Genomic DNA, 16,043 nt, shown 5'->3' on the forward strand with positions numbered 1-16,043 from the left:
CTCATCTATGGTCACGAGCTATGGGTCGTGACCGAAAGAACGAGATCCCGGTTACAAGCGGCCGAAATGAGTTTTCTCCGCAGGGTGTCCGGGCTCTCCCTTAGAGATAAGGTGAGAAGCTCGGTCATCCGGGAGGGGCTCAGAGTCGAGCCGCTTCTCCTCCACATCGAGAGGAGCCAGATGGGGTGGCTTGGGCATCTGATTCGGATGCCCCCTGAGCACCTCCCTGGTGAGGTGTTCCGGGCATGTCCCACCGGGAGGAGACCCCGTGGAAGACCCAGGACATGCTGGAGAGACTATGTCAACCAGCTGGCCTGGGAACGTCTCGGGATCCCCCGGGGAGAGCTGGAAGAAGTAGCTAGGGAGAGGGAAGTCTGGGCTTCCCTGCTAAAGCTGTTGCCCCCGCGACCCGGCCCCGGATAAGCGGTAGATGATGGATGGATGGATGGATGGATGGATAGTCTATGGAGTATTTTCTGCTATTTAGTTGGATGATGGGATGGAATGCGTGACATATTTCTCTTATATCACACAGGTGTCTCATGTTATTCCAGTGGTTGTTAATCTTGTTGGAGATACTGAACCCAACCAGTTCATATCCACATTCACCGAACCCTTCATTAGGGAAAAATAAAAATGTCATTCAAGAAGTGTTCCTTCAGTTTTGAGTTGCTCAACTTGACAAATCATGCAGGTAGGATGCTGAGTCCTATCACTTTCCGTGATGCATGTGAATCCATGTTGTACATATTCATCCGACCACTTTCTTTTTTTTGCTCGACATAGCATGTATTAAAAAAAATTCTTAAAAAACAAAAATCACACAACATACTATCACAAGTCACACGTTAACGACTAAGCAAACTAAATTTCCTGCAGCACTGATTGGACAAGCAATGTAATGTGATCATCTGCAGCCAGTGGTGGCAAAGCGGGCGTGTCATAACTAATTGACATCTTGAGTCGGGTGTGTCTTAAGCTCCATGGCTCGAACCCCTGAGACGATTCACCGAACCCCTGAGCTTCGATCGAACACAGATTGAGAAACATTGTGTTATTCTGAGCTGCTGTGATGGAATCAGTGTAAAATTAACTACAATGTCAGCTCTGTGGATGAAATAAACTTTACACCATAACTGCACTGGTTCTTGGCTTATTTTGGAGTAATGAACAATGATTGCACTTTTACCACTTTATCCGTGTGTAATGCATAATCCTTAGTAGATAAGAAAATCTTTGCTATTCGCTGGAAACATTGTATGTCTATTTTGAACTAAAACTAGACTAAACCCTTTTTGAGTTTTTGTCGCCTAACACTAGACTAAAACCTTTGAGATTTTGTTGGCTAAAACTAACATGAAGAGGAATGACTAAAATGTGACTAAAACTAATAAGCACTTTCCCCAAAAGACTAAGACTAATTCAAAAATGGTTACCAAAAACAACACTGCAGATTAGTGCAGACGCCGCATCGATCTATCAGTTGGTCTCCCACTCCACCCTGCCCTCACTTGTAAACAAGACCCAAACGTTTTTGAACTGCTCCACTTGGAACAGATTCTTATACCCGACCAAGAGAGAGTACTCCACCCTTTTCAGGCTGTGAATCGTTTCAGTGAGAGTTGAAGATCACAGCTTGAAGAAGCCAACAGTACTACATCGTCTGCAGAAATCAGAGATATAGAGTAGAAAGCGCACCAAACAGGACACCCTGAATGCCTAGGATACGCCAAGAAATTCTGTCCAAAAAGGCTATGAACAGATTTGGCTCAAAAGGGCAGCCTTGGTGGAGTCCAACGCCCACTGTAAACAAATCCGACTTACTGCTCGTAACATGGACCTAACTCTGACATTGGTCATACAGGAATTGAACAACCCGTACTATTGCATCCAATAAAGGCCTTCTTCCAGTCCACAAAACACATGTAGATTGGTTGGGTGAACTCCCATGCACCCTCGAGAATCCTGCCAAGTGTAAAGGGTTGGTCCACCGTTCCATGTCCTTGACGAAAACTACAGTGCTCCTCTTCAATCTGAGATTCAAGCACCTAATGGATCCTCCTATATAGCACCCTGAATAGACCTAACCAGTTAGGCTGAGGAGTGTGATCCCTCACCTTTCCAACTCAATTAAAAATATATTTCTGAAAGAGGAGATAAAAAAGAAACAACAGAATTACTTTTTATTTTCATCCAGCCATTTTCTTCCGCTCATCAGAAGTCAGGTCATGGGCGCAGCAGCTTTGGCAGACTCTTCCCAACCACTTTGTCCAGCAGGGGCACCTGAGGTTTTCACATGCCGACCAGGAGACAGTCTCTCCAGCTTGTCCTGGGTCTTCCTCATTGCATCCTACAGCATGGCCGGAACACCTCACCAGAGGTGTCCAGGAGGCTTCTTAATCAAATGCCCGAGCCACCTCATCTGGCTTCTCTCACTGCAGTGGAGCAGCAACTCTGCTCTGAGCCCCACTCCGATGACCGAACTTTTCTAAGGGAAAATCTGGATACCCTGCGGAAAAAACTCATTTTGGCCGCTTTATCCAGCATCTTGCTCTTTCGAGTCACAACTCACAGCTCGTGACCATAGTTGAGGGTAGGAACGTAGATCGACCGGTAAATTGAGAGCTTCACATTTTGTCTCAGCTCCTTATTCATCACAGACTGATAAAGAGTCCGCATGACTGCAGACATTGCACTGATCTGCCTGTCAATCTCCTGCTCCATTCTTCAGTCACTTGTGAACTTGACCGCAAATACCTATACTCCTCCAGTCGGGGCAGGATCTCCTTCACGATCTGGAAAAGGCATAGCACTATTTTTCAACTGATTGACACAGTCTCAGATTTGAAGGTGCCAACTCACATCCCAACCCACTTCACACTCGGCTGCTAAACACTCAAGTGAGAGTTGGAGATCATGAGTTGATGAAGCTGACAGAGCCATCTCCGAAAAACAGAAATGTAACCGTGAGGTCACCAAACCGAACCCCTCAACACCTCGGCTGTACCTAGAAATTCTGTCCATAAAGGTTATTAACAGAATTTGTGCCAAAGAACAGCCTAGGCATAGCCCACTGGAAACACATCCAATTTGCTGCCAGCAAGAGGGACCAAACTCTGACACCAGTCATACCGGGACCAAAATAGCCTGTACTCAGGAGTTCAGTACTCCATACTTCCAAAGAACTCGGCACGGAACTCTCTGATTGCACAGTCGAATGTCTTCTTAGAGTCCTCACCCACTCTCAGGAGTTGTCCACTGATTTTGCAGAACAACTTTGTTAGCTTGTTAACTTTGTTAGCCTCCTAGCTAGCGAGAGCACTATCAGATTACCAGTCTTAACCAGAGTTAAGGAATTTAGAAGGGGCCTAACTTGGAGTGGTTATTTACACAACTGCAGAAAATACAGTGGGGCAAATAAGTATTTAGTCAACCGCCAATTGTGCAAGTTCTCCTACTTGGAAAGATTAGAGAGGCCTGTAATTGTCAAAATGGGTAAAGCTCAACCATGAGAGACAGAATGTGGGGAAAAAAAACTCAGAAAATTACGTTGTTTGATTTTTAAAGAATTTATTTGCAAATCATGGTGGAAAATAAGTATTTGGTCAATACCAAAAGTTCATCTCAATACTTTGTTATGTCCCATTTGTTGGCAATAACGGAGGCCAAACGTTTTCTGTAACTCTTCACAAGCTTTTCACACACTGTTGCTGGTATTTTGGCCCATTCCTCCATGCAGATCTCCTCTAGAGCAGTGATGTTTTGGGGCTGTCGTTGGGCAACACGGACTTTCAACTCCCTCCACAGATTTTCTATGGGGTTGAGATCTGGAGACTGGCTAGGCCACTCCAGGACCTTGAAATGCTTCTTACGAAGCCACTCCTTTGTTGCCCTGGCTGTGTGTTTGGGATCATTGTCATGCTGAGAGACCCAGCCACGTCTCATCTTCAATACCCTTGCTGATGGAAGGTGATTTTCACTCAAAATCTCTCGATACATGGCCCCATTCATTCTTTCCTTTACACAGATCAGCCGTCCTGGTCCCTTTGCAGAAAAACAGCCCCAAAGCATGATGTTTCCACCCCCATGCTTCACAGTGGGTATGGTGTTCTTCGGATGCAATTCAGTATTCTTTCTCCTCCAAACACGAGAACCTGTGTTTCTACCAAAAAGTTCTATTTTGGTTTCATCTGACCATAACACATTCTCCCAGTCCTCTTCTGGAACATCCAAATGCTCTCTAGCGAACCGCAGACGGGCCTGGACGTGTACTGGCTTCAGCAGGGGGACACGTCTGGCAGTGCAGGATTTGAGTCCCTGGCGGCACATTGTGTTACTGATTGTATCCTTTGTTACTGTGGTCCCAGCTCTCTGTAGGCCATTCACTAGGTGCCCCCGTGTGGTTCTGGGATTTTTGCTCACCGTTCTTGTTATCATTTTGACGCCACGGGGTGAGATCTTGCATGGAGCCCCAGATCGAGGGAGATTATCAGTGGTCTTGTATGTCTTCCATTTTCTAATAACTGCTCCCACAGTTGATTTATTTACACCAAGCGTTTTACCTATTGCAGATTCAGTCTTCCCAGCCTGGTGCAGGTCTACAATTTTGTCAGTGGTGTCCTTCGACAGCTCTTTGGTCTTGGGCATAGTGGAGTTTGGAGTGTGACTGACTGAGGTTGTAGACAGGTGTCTTTTATACCAATAAAACAGTTAAAACAGGCACCATTAATACAGGTAACGAGTGGATCCTCGTTAGACCTCATTAGAAGAAGTTAGACCTCTTTGACAGCCAGAAATCTTGCTTCTTTGTAGCTGACCAAATACAGTAAATATTCTCTAGTACGGACTCGTGTTTGCGCTGTCCAATTTGTCCTGATAACAGAAATTCCTCATGGTACATGTCCTTTATGAACCTGCAAGTATGTTGACAAAATGCACGTGTAACAACACAATCAATAAAATACAAAAATATACTGTCCAAAAACTCTTTATATAACAAAAAGTGCAATACATTTGTATCCCAAAAAAATCACAACAGTAAAATACGTACAGTATTTTAATGTTTATTTTTTTTCTGTCTTGGGGAAAAAAATGTGTATTTTGGATTGTTTTGTTGGATGCATTCTTTGGTTTATGACAATGTTTGCCTGCGTGTCATACAGTTTTCTTGCTAGTTGCAAGTAACTGTCCCGTTGATCACCGATGTCTGGTAATTCTTGTGCATACTGAAGGATTTGTGTTGCCATTTGCATTGCTTCCTTGCTGGATGGTGGCTTGTCATCAGGAGTTGAATCGATGCCTTGTTTTTTAAAGTTTCGTAGATTTGCGTCTTTCCGACTCCAAGTGTCTGCTGGATCTTTTTAACTTTGTGTCCAGCCTCGCTCAAACGCTCCGCTCCGCTCCAGTCGTTACAGTTCTTCTACGTTTCGATGCGATGATCTACACGACGTAAGTGAATAAAGTTAAAATCTTTCGCAATTACAGTAAAACGCACGGCAATAAAAAGTCGCTTACACGTCTTCGTTTCGAATCTGATGAATGAAAACGGCGAAGCGAACACGTTTCTTCGGTCGTGTCGAGTGGGTGCTGCTTTTAAGCTAGTGCCGCGTTCTCCAGGACGTAAGTGAATAAAGTTAAAATCATTCACAATTACAGTAAAACGCACGGCAATAAAAACTCACTTACACGTCGTCGTTTAGAATCTGATGATCGAAAAACGCGAAGTGAAAACTTGTTTCAGCGTTGTGTCTTTTCCGTCGCATCGGGTGGGCGTTGCGTGTATTTAAGCTCCGGCGGCATTACACCTCCATCCGGGTTACGGGTAGTGGAATTTCCGCTTACGCAAGTTCCGGTAACACGTAATATCGTAGTCAAAATGTTAATGCATAGGTTTTTATTCCGGGTGAAGGATATTCCTTTCCATAGAATTCCGGGGATGGGAATATTTACTGTACTTATTTTCCACCATGATTTGCAATTAATTTTTTAAAAATCAAACAATGTAATTTTCTGAGTTTTTTTCCCACATTCTGTCTCTCATGGTTGAGCTTTACCCATATTGACAATTACAGGCCTCTCTAATCTTTTCAAGTAGGAGAACTTGCACAATTGGTGGTTGACTAAATACTTATTTGCCCCACTGATACATGTCTGCATTGTAACAAAACCTTTCAAACATGGAAAATGAATTATGGTCCAATGAAACCCAAGTGGAACGTTTTGGCCAAAATTCCAAATGGTAAAATTTGCATTATAGAGTTAACTGACAATGAGTAAAGGCTTGATTTTTAAAATTTATTTTCAGATGTACATGGTTGATGAATATGAATTGGAATGACTTAAATATTTACATCTGAGGATACATTTTGCTGGCTGAAAATAAAAAAAATAAGAATTATAAATGGGAAGATAGGCAAGTAAAGTCCATCGTGATCTGTAACATATGTATTATTTTTGTTGCCACAATGTTTTTTTTTTCAGTTGAACACCAATATTAAATAATTATGGGGTGCTTCAAGGTTACATTAATGTGTACTTGCATGTTAGGCTGGAGGCATGATTCTTACTCACCATTCTAGTTCTTCAGCGCATCAACAGATTTAATATGAAACACTGATCCCATTCGGATATGGAAAATATTGTTTGCCTTTTCACTTTGTTCATGATGATGCATGGCTTACCCCGGTATGTAAACTGGCTTGTTTTGGTCCATTTGGTCCCTGTAGCCCTGAGGTGCTCCAACTTGATCGTTATAATCATTCACCAGTGTTTCTGGCTCACCAGACACATTTTTTACCTGTTGAAGAAGACAGTGTCACACACTTGTTGATACTACAGCATTTTTTTTCTCCGAAGATGTTAGAAAGGTTGTTCGGCAAGTCAAACTTGTTCCACTGCTCCCTGCATGCCTGCATGCCTCACAAACAGGTAGCCAAAGACAGCCATTACAGAAATGCGAATGTCAACTTTTAAGTCTTTGCTTGGGGATGACAAATCAACCAGTAAGAACCATTACACGAATGGAAGGTTTATACTTGCTTGGAGCAATATGTTTTACACAGTTACGAGACACTTGGATTTATTTACATGCCCACGCACTTAACAAAAACAATTCTCAATTGACCACACCCAGAAACTACTCCTGAAACTCCACTTTTACGTCACTGTGTGAAAAACAATTGCGTTTCACAAAACAAAGCATATTGTCTGGACCGAAAAGTATCACAGAAATATAAAAGCAGTCTGAAAATTTGATGATATGATATGTGAAGATACCTGACTGAATCAAAAAACATTTAAGACATAAGAAATAGGTTTAAAACAACAGCAACAACAACAATGTCATTGTATAAATTCTCACTAAGAAATGCTTTGAATTTAGGCCAGGAGGAAACAAATACAAATGGGTTAAGATAAGGAACAGATACATTGGCCTTCAACGCAGAACAGAAAATAAGATAAAGCACAAAATCCTTCGACATTTTTTCTCATTTGGTGTACACGTTTATTTTCACCTTAACCAACAAAAAAGGTTGTGTCTCCTGTTTGGTTGTTTGCCTACAATAATCACACATTGTTTACCTTCATTCATTCCTTTGTTGATTTTATATTGGCATTCTACATAATATCATTTCCCATTTCAAACTATAAAGTTCAAAATAAAAGTACTCCGCTCCTGACACATAACAGTAATACAGGCATTTATTTGTTGTGGAAATACACATCCTTATATTAAGGAATGTTTTTTGATTAATACTCATCAAACTTGTTATTTATATTTTAAAAAGAGGTGTCTGCTTTTTTTTTTTAAACCGACTATGAATGTTATCTTGCCACACTATATATACTGTATGTCATTCAGAATCTACCATATGAAAATATGCACTCACCCACTCTCCAATGCTGTGACTATCGTTGATAACCTTAACCTCCTCCCACAGAATACGGTCTCTGCCCCAGCGCCTGATGCTGGAGCGTGTCTTAACAGCAAACACCAGAAGAATGATGAGGGCTATAAACACCAGGAAGCCCAAGACGATTGCTATGGCCTGCAAAGAACGGAAGACCAATTGTCAGTGTTGTGCCAATTTTAGGCCACAAACCAGAAATTCTTAAGATCTTGCACAACATTAAATATCTGTATTCATCAGTATCAGTGAATAACTTTTCTGTTCACTTTCATAGGATGTTCTCTCAATCCAGTATGTGTATTTTTTTTTTGTTTGTTTTGTTTTCTAGTGACCAGAGGGGTCGATATACTCAACTACCAGACAGGTAGAGTATCCAAGGGAGGCCACTGATTGAGAAAAGGCAGAGCCACACAAATTCCAAAAAGCACAAACTTTAAACTAATAAATGGGGCGGGATTTAAAAAAAATAATTTTATCAATTAGCGGCTTTGTAATTAATTACTCTTGAGTAATCACATTTTAATCAAAAACATTTTTAAATTATGTAAATGTATTTAGTGGACGATTGAAACAAAGACTATTTTTAACGATGAAAAAATGCACTTCACTAATAGACAGTAGAAAATAATACTCATTTATTTAAAAAATCTATTTCTGGTTTCCTTATTGTGATTGTACAGCATTGTGTGCATCCAAGTGTCATTTCAGTATTTGTGAAGTCCACAAATGGTGAAATGTGCTGATACGCTTCAGTGGGGGCAACCACTGAGGTTCGCATACATAGCTCAAGGAGGCATGTCTTATTTAATTATTCTTCATGTCTATTGTACCAGAGGGTTGAAGCACTCCAGTGGAATGCAAACTCCTTTTTGCACAAAACCACGCTTTTATCAAGGCTTCAATCAGGTAGTTAAAATTAAATTTGCCTCCCATTAATCCTACCACTGCGGTTTGATCGGATTCCTCCGTTTTAATAGCCGCTGGTTGCATGTTTGTATCAGGGAATTGCACACTGACAAAGGCTCTGGGTCAATTAAAATGCCTTATTTTTTTAAATCATTGATTCTTTTGTAATTAATTGATCATAATTAACGCATTAAAGTCCCACTCCATCATTTTAATACTAGTGTGAATTTCTAAAAATGTAAGCAAACATATTCAACAATGAATATGAGGGTATTTACAAAGGCTGAAGCTCAATCCCACCAAGGTTAGTATCTCACCTCTTGGGGTTCCACCACACAGTAATGGTACAGGTATTGGTTGAGGAAAATACCCTGGGCCTGGTTCTGGTTTTGATACTGAGCACACAGCTGGCGAACTTGATTGTAGTAAATGGACCCTGAGGACTGGGCGGTTGGGTTTACGGCTACCAGGTACACAATAGTGGCGATGATCATCAAAAATGCCAAGATGGCACTGATGATGATTGTTGCCAAGTAGAACTTTGATGAGCGGGCAGCACGTTGTCTTGACACAACCAACACAAAAATGATGAGCACAGCTATGAAGGTGATGGCAGCAATGGCAATGATGAAGCCTTTTCCAGCTCGAGGATCCAGTTGTGTTGTTCCTCCGTAGCCACCGTAGGAACCGCCAATGCCTCCTCCATATGCACCACCATAACCGCCACCGTATGCGCCACCATATGACCCACTATAGGAGCCATAGCCTGGTACCAAGCCGGCGCTACCACCCAGACCGATGGCATTGATATCATAGTCCCAGGCAAGTGTGGAGGCCACACAGGCAAACACAGCCACACACATGATGATGATCAAGATACAAAGGATCTTCATCACACCCGGTGGTGAACTCCAGCGATAGAAGTGAAGCATCTTGTCCGCTGGGTGGTATGAAAATGCTGGATTGGACATTAGCTCGCTATGCCTGTGTCTGCTGTGACTGCAAAAAACAACAACAACAACAAAAACAGAAATTTAGATTTAGATCTTTGTTTTATTAAAAACTCAGGGTTTATCACACACACACACCAGAAAAGTGAAAGGCCTACGTCTACCGACACACGTTTCTGACAGTGAGTGATATTAACAGTACAGTATTTCTTTTTTTTTAATGTGTCACAGTAAAAGGAATCCATAACCTTTGTCCTCAATTTATGTGGGTCTGGGATGTTGGGGCAGCAGTAGATGGCAGTTCATCTATTTGGACTGGAATGACACCTATATATCCATCCATCCATTCATTCATTTATTATCTGAACCGCTTGATCCTCACGAGGGTCGCGGGCATGCTGGAGCCAATCCCAACTGACTTGGGGCAGTAGGCTGACATTGAACCGGTTCATTTGAATGAGGTGTGATGCAACAGGGAGACGAGGAAAACATGCAGGACAGCGGCCCTCCAGGACCTGAGTTTGACACCTTTGCTCAACATCAGTAGAATTGAAATTCAAAGTATGTCGAAACTTCCGGGCAAAGACGAAATTGCCAAATGTGACCGCAGTCGGACGCACCAGCAAGAAAGAAACCGGAGACCAGTGATGAGATGATACACACCACCACAATAATGATGGACGGGAAGCGAATGCATTTGATCATCAAATTCAAATCTATAATACTTGTCAAGTTGGTCCCAACCCTCATCAATGGTCATGAGCTATGGGTCGTGACCGAATAAACGAGATCCCGGATACAAGCGGCCGAAATGAGTTTTCTCTGCAGGGTGTCCAGGCTCTCCCTTAGAGATAAGGTGAGCTCGGTCATCTGGGAGGGGCTCAGAGTAGAGCCGCTTCTCTTCCACATCGAGAGGAGCCAGAAGAGGTGGCTCGGGCATCTGATTAGGATGCCTCCCTGGTGAAGTGTTTCGGGCATGTCCCACTGGCAGGAGACCCCGGGGACAACCCACGACACGCTGGAGAGACTATGTCACCCAGCTGGCCTGAGAACGCCTTGGGATCCCCCGGGGAGAGCTTGAAGAAGTGGCTGGGGAGAGGGAAGTCTGTGCTTCCCTACTAAATCTGCTGCCCCCGCGACCTGACCCCGGATAAGCGGCAGAAAATGGATGGATGGATGGATTGTCAAGTCGGTCAAGAATGCCCGTTCGACTCTTCTGAAACTACTGGACAAAGCGATTGCATTACAAAGTGGAGCTATTCGTGACTTGGGGCACTCAGCAAATGAGCACAGTGACCAGCTTGTTTACATGTCAATTTTGATGTGGCTAAGCTAAGTGCTACTGTCTTTCATCAATCAGAAGTGTGCGGATTTGGAAGCACGCTCTTGGTGGAACAATATTTGATTGGTGGACCTATCTGAGAGTTCTTAGGAACTGAGACCCACTGAATTCATTGCTCCGCTTCGACACAGCCCACCTCTCCTGCAATAACTCAGTCATGTGAAATTGGAAACGATCTATTTTCTGTTGACTTGAAAAATTAATCAATGTTCTAGTTATGATGCCTTTCCCGAGTTTTTTTAATTGTTTGTAAATTTTGAAAATGCATCAAATAATGTACTCACAAATTGTCTTAATGGAAAGTAATTGTTCTGACTGTCACTATAAGTCACTGTGATAGATACTGTACATAAACTATAGATACCGTGCATTTTTTGTAGAACGTAAGTAATAGCTTTCAGACGACTGGTCCGTGAAATTAGATCATTTCCCATGGGCAGTGACTGTGACTGTGACTGTGCCCCACCCCAGCTTGAATACACGTGTAAAACACGGATGGAAACAATCTGCCGCTGCTGCTTCTTTCGTGCTGCTGAATACACATTTAAACAGAGAAACAACACGCCAGTGTGGCTGTCATTGCAGCCGGTATTTTTTTTTCTGTTTTGAATAAAACTGATATTTTGGGGGAAATACCTGATGCAGCCCAGCCTCACCCAGACCCTAGCTGCAGCGGCCCTCAGGTAAATTGAGTTTGAGACCCCTGCCCTAGGGCATGCAGCAGGGGGTTTCGAACGGACGGTGGTCCTGGGTATCCGCAAGCCCCCACTCCCGTGAACAAAAAATTGTCAATGGGCAGCTATATTTGGCCAGGCAATACGCCCGAAGCATGTGTATCAACTAGCCAAATATTCCATCTGCACCTGCCACCCCCAGACTCAGGGCATGTGTCTTCAACGACAAACAAAATTCCATCATAATATATAAAATATAAGTACACTCACTGTTTGCTGCCACTTGGCTGGTATGGAGGGATGCTGTTTTTGTCACGCGGCATAGTGAAGTCCACTTGGAATGCACTCTACAACAAAATCACACATGTTCACTTAAAGGGTAACTCAGGACAAAACTTTTCTTCACAAAAACATATTCTATTTTATGTGCCCACACTAGTCTAAACACAGTTTTCTCGTTAACATGGCATTTATGGAATAAAAATTAAGCACATTCATCCATTTTCATCAGACTCAGGGCTTTGCCTTTTTAGTCAATACCGCTCTCTGCTGTCAAGTGAAATTGATGTCACATGACCAAACCCAGAAAACAGGTGAGCAGTGACATCCAGAATAAGAGCCTAAGGGCACTTATACGTCACTTTCAGGTACATAGGATATATCATTGCAATGATTCTTTTTTGCAATGAATTCACTTTTAAAAGAAGGAAAAACAAAGACTTTCACAACATCGAACAAACTAGTTGATGAGCGTCTCCACTATTAATGAGCTATGCTCTACATGTCCCTTTTGTCAACAAATGAATAGCCATAAATTCACAGATAAATAGCTGTTGTTCAATATTTTGACTCTCATGTAACAAACAGAAAAACATAATATTAAATAGAAGCGTCAATACAATGCAGCACAGTTTGACACTCGTGTAAACTACAACCTCAATAACAAAACGTTCCATGACTGTGAAACCATACAATGTGAGTGACGTAAACCACTGCTGTCTGCTCTTTGGTAGCGCAGATTTATCATCACAGGTTCATGCCCTACTGACTAAGTAGTGTATAGCATTATTTGATGATACAAAGCACAAATGAATGTTCGGTCGTTTTCCCCAATTAGTCTCTGGAATTTGCTTCATTGCAATCTTTTAACATGGCCAACAGACTTATGTCGAGATTTTAATTTTATTTTACTAGGTTTAGCAGGGATGAAAAGAGAAAGGAGATTTGGGGGACAGGGCGGTTGAAACTGAGGTTATCAAACAACGGTACCTGAAGCTTGTACATTATTTGAATGAATGGTTGGAATCCAGCTGACTGTTTTGCTTTCTCGCAACAAATCACACATTCCGGTTAATGGTAGTCATGTCGATTTTGTGTCTTTTACTGCCAATTTTAAAATGATGAGACAAAGCAATGGTTCGTGTTCTGTATACAGGGATGTCACCATCCTTTCAGAAGTGGGGGAGGGGCTAGGTATTGTTCAGCAGTCAGCCAACTTTAATGAGCAAACAACCATCCGCTCACATTCAACTGCTCCTCTTGATTGTGAACCAAAAAACAAAATAAACAAACTGTCAAACTCAAGTTGAGGTAAAACACTGACAGTAAAGCATTAATAGATAGATCATTAAATGTCCAATGGAAACACTGTATATAAAAATTGAGGAAAACATCATTCTTGCCAGCAAGCTTTCTGGACACGAAATGAGAATGAAATGAAAACGTTTGAAACCCCACAAACAAACAAAAAAACCAATTTTGTTTGCAAAAGTCAAAATGTTCTAGTTTTTGTCTCTCAAACGTGAATACCTTTTGATTCCCAAGTCCTCCATGAAAGCAGACAAATTGTAATTTAAGCAAAAAAAAACAAAACAAAACAAAAAAAAGCCATTCATGGACATCAGCTTTGACTTCAAAAAATGAAACGTTTTAGCCTACTTTCTTACATTTTACCCTCGTCAGTCCTAAAACTCAGAGAGTCCCATATTCCAGTCATAACTGAAAACTTTTCTGAAGCCCATCAAAACCTCAATCCAAGAGACTAGGGTAAAAAAAATCCCAAATATATCGTTTTCAATGTGTCTGAACACGGGGCAATAATAATAATAATCAACTTTGCTGCTTCCGAATTCAAATGAAAATGGATTCATGGATGTGCTTTTATTAACCAACATAAATAGACTAATAATTAAAATATTGAAATACAGTACTGTACTATGAACTAGAAATATGACCATTAATTTACTACACATATTTCAAAACATCATTTTAATACTTTCCAATCAATCACAGTCTTATAATTCTTAGACCACAGGTGTCAAAGTCAAGGCCCGCGGGCCAGATCCGGCCACCCATGTCATTTTATGTGGCCAGCGGGAGCAAATCATGTGTGTCAACAATGATCCTTGCTGGAATCTGTGGCGAAATGTCAAATTGTCAATGGTAATAAATAACGTTAAGATTTTACACTGGCCCTCCAAGAGAAGCAGTAACTCCGAAGTGGCCCGCGCCAAAAAATAAGTTTGACGCTCCTGTCTTAGACAAAAAAATGGTGTAAAGTACATGCTCTTTAAATACTAGATTAAAAATGTGCAAACCGATGAGCACAAATTCCAATCAGAAAATTATGATTGGATTAAGATAGTGAACTCACACTTTCGTTTTGCCATTTTATCCAGGTGGTACATTTTTCACTTGGCACGTACTTCATGCAAGTATAGACTTGTGATGTCTTATTCTTATGCACTGTAGGAATGTCTAATCAAGAAACAATTACGCAACTGCGTGAAATACTTAAAAGTTCAATTTCCCACAATTTGAAATTATTTATTCTTAGTCCAACTATTTATACAACATCCAACAATGGTCCTTGTCTTTCTTCACATGACTGTTAGCCGAGACGAATGCGGACCACGAGTAAAGATCAATCATTTTGGAGGCGTTCACCAAATCCTAAATTAGTTTACTTATCCGTGAACATGGCGTTAGCAAACAGCTGATTAAACAATCTACGAAGAGCCCGTTCAACAAATTGACAATCGCGCGCTGATACGAGTCGCTTTATGTTTCTGTGAAGTGGAGATTTTCTGCGGGTAACGTCATCTAACAGGTTTGAAAATATGATTGTAAAACTCACCTTCCGCCGCTCTATATCCGAATCCCAATGACGTCGCGAAGAATGATACTTCTGCTGTGTACCTGGGGGAGAAAAAAAGAGGTTTTCAAGGCGTGTACTCATGACACTTGCTCCTCCTTAATGCTACTGGACTAACCTGTTCGTCCCTGTCTCATCGACACAACAGCACAGTGATCCCAGTTTGACATGAAACAGAAAAGTCAAAGTGATGTTTTGCATTCCACCCACTGTTCTATTGTTCACGTTTTGTTTTGTTTTCCCCACAAAACGGTTCCCAATAATTGAGGTCTATTAAAAAATAACAACGACATAATCATCATCATCATCAACAACAACAACGCCTCATTTGGCATTTAAAAAAACAATAACATAAATTGATTTCTTATCAATCTTGAGACATGGAGCCAAGTTTACAATCGTATCGTGGTGGACAAATACTTGAGAACATCAACGCAAAATTTGAAAAACCAGGAAGAGGCTCGATTAAAAAATTATAATACTGAAGTCAGCTAGATATACAACCAGTACTAAAGGCCAACTTCTAGTGGTTGTAGATAAACAAGCGGTATGATAGTCATCAAGTTACATTTTTGTTTTTCAGTTTTTCTTTCTATATCATCCAGTAAAACCCAATTTGTTGTGACTGGTTGTTCTTTGATGTATCAATTGCTGTGCAGTTGCTGTGGGCCTTTATTATGCTTTGGTCCTCCCAGACTATTTTCTACCGCTTATCAGGGGAGGTCACGGAGGCAGCAGCTTTAGCAGGGAAGCTCACACTTCCCTCTCCCCTGCCACATTTTCCAACTCTTCTGAGGGATCCCAAACCTCACTGGGAACGAACCAAACTCTGACATCGGTGGTTGGAAGAGCCCATATCAATGGGTTCGGGACCCCAGTCTCCCGAAGCACCGTCCACAGAACTCCCCGATGGATGGACGGATGGATGGATGGATAGTGATTTAAAGTTTCCAATTTCTACATATTGGTATCTATTTTTTAAGTAGCTGGTTATCTTTGTCAGTGCTGTCCATCGAATGCCATGTTTTTTATTATTTATTTTTTTCAGTTTTCGGAGTAATATTTTGTGATTTAATGCGGTTTTTTTGTTCTAAAAATACCCCTATT

General features: G+C 41.6%; 1 protein-coding gene across 2 annotated transcripts in view; it reads right to left on the minus strand.

Annotated features, from left to right (window-relative positions):
* Window positions 1-14,990, minus strand: part of oclnb (occludin b) — a 24,592-nt gene extending 9,602 nt beyond the window's left edge. For both annotated transcript variants that reach the window (XM_086110466.1, XM_086110465.1), the window contains exons 1-5: window positions 14,919-14,990; window positions 12,053-12,129; window positions 9,134-9,815; window positions 7,890-8,048; window positions 6,681-6,796 (exon numbers count right to left, since the gene is read on the minus strand). In XM_086110466.1, the coding sequence (XP_085966592.1) occupies window positions 6,681-6,796; window positions 7,890-8,048; window positions 9,134-9,815; window positions 12,053-12,105 (1,010 nt within the window). In that variant the 5' untranslated portion in view covers window positions 12,106-12,129; window positions 14,919-14,990. The remainder of the gene's footprint in view (window positions 1-6,680; window positions 6,797-7,889; window positions 8,049-9,133; window positions 9,816-12,052; window positions 12,130-14,918) is intronic.
* Window positions 14,991-16,043: the final 1,053 nt, after the last annotated feature.

This window comes from Hippocampus guttulatus, chromosome 5, assembly GCF_054856545.1.
Source record: "Hippocampus guttulatus isolate MCC_2025c chromosome 5, RoL_Hgut_1.0, whole genome shotgun sequence".
NCBI classification, from domain to species: domain Eukaryota; kingdom Metazoa; phylum Chordata; class Actinopteri; order Syngnathiformes; family Syngnathidae; genus Hippocampus; species Hippocampus guttulatus.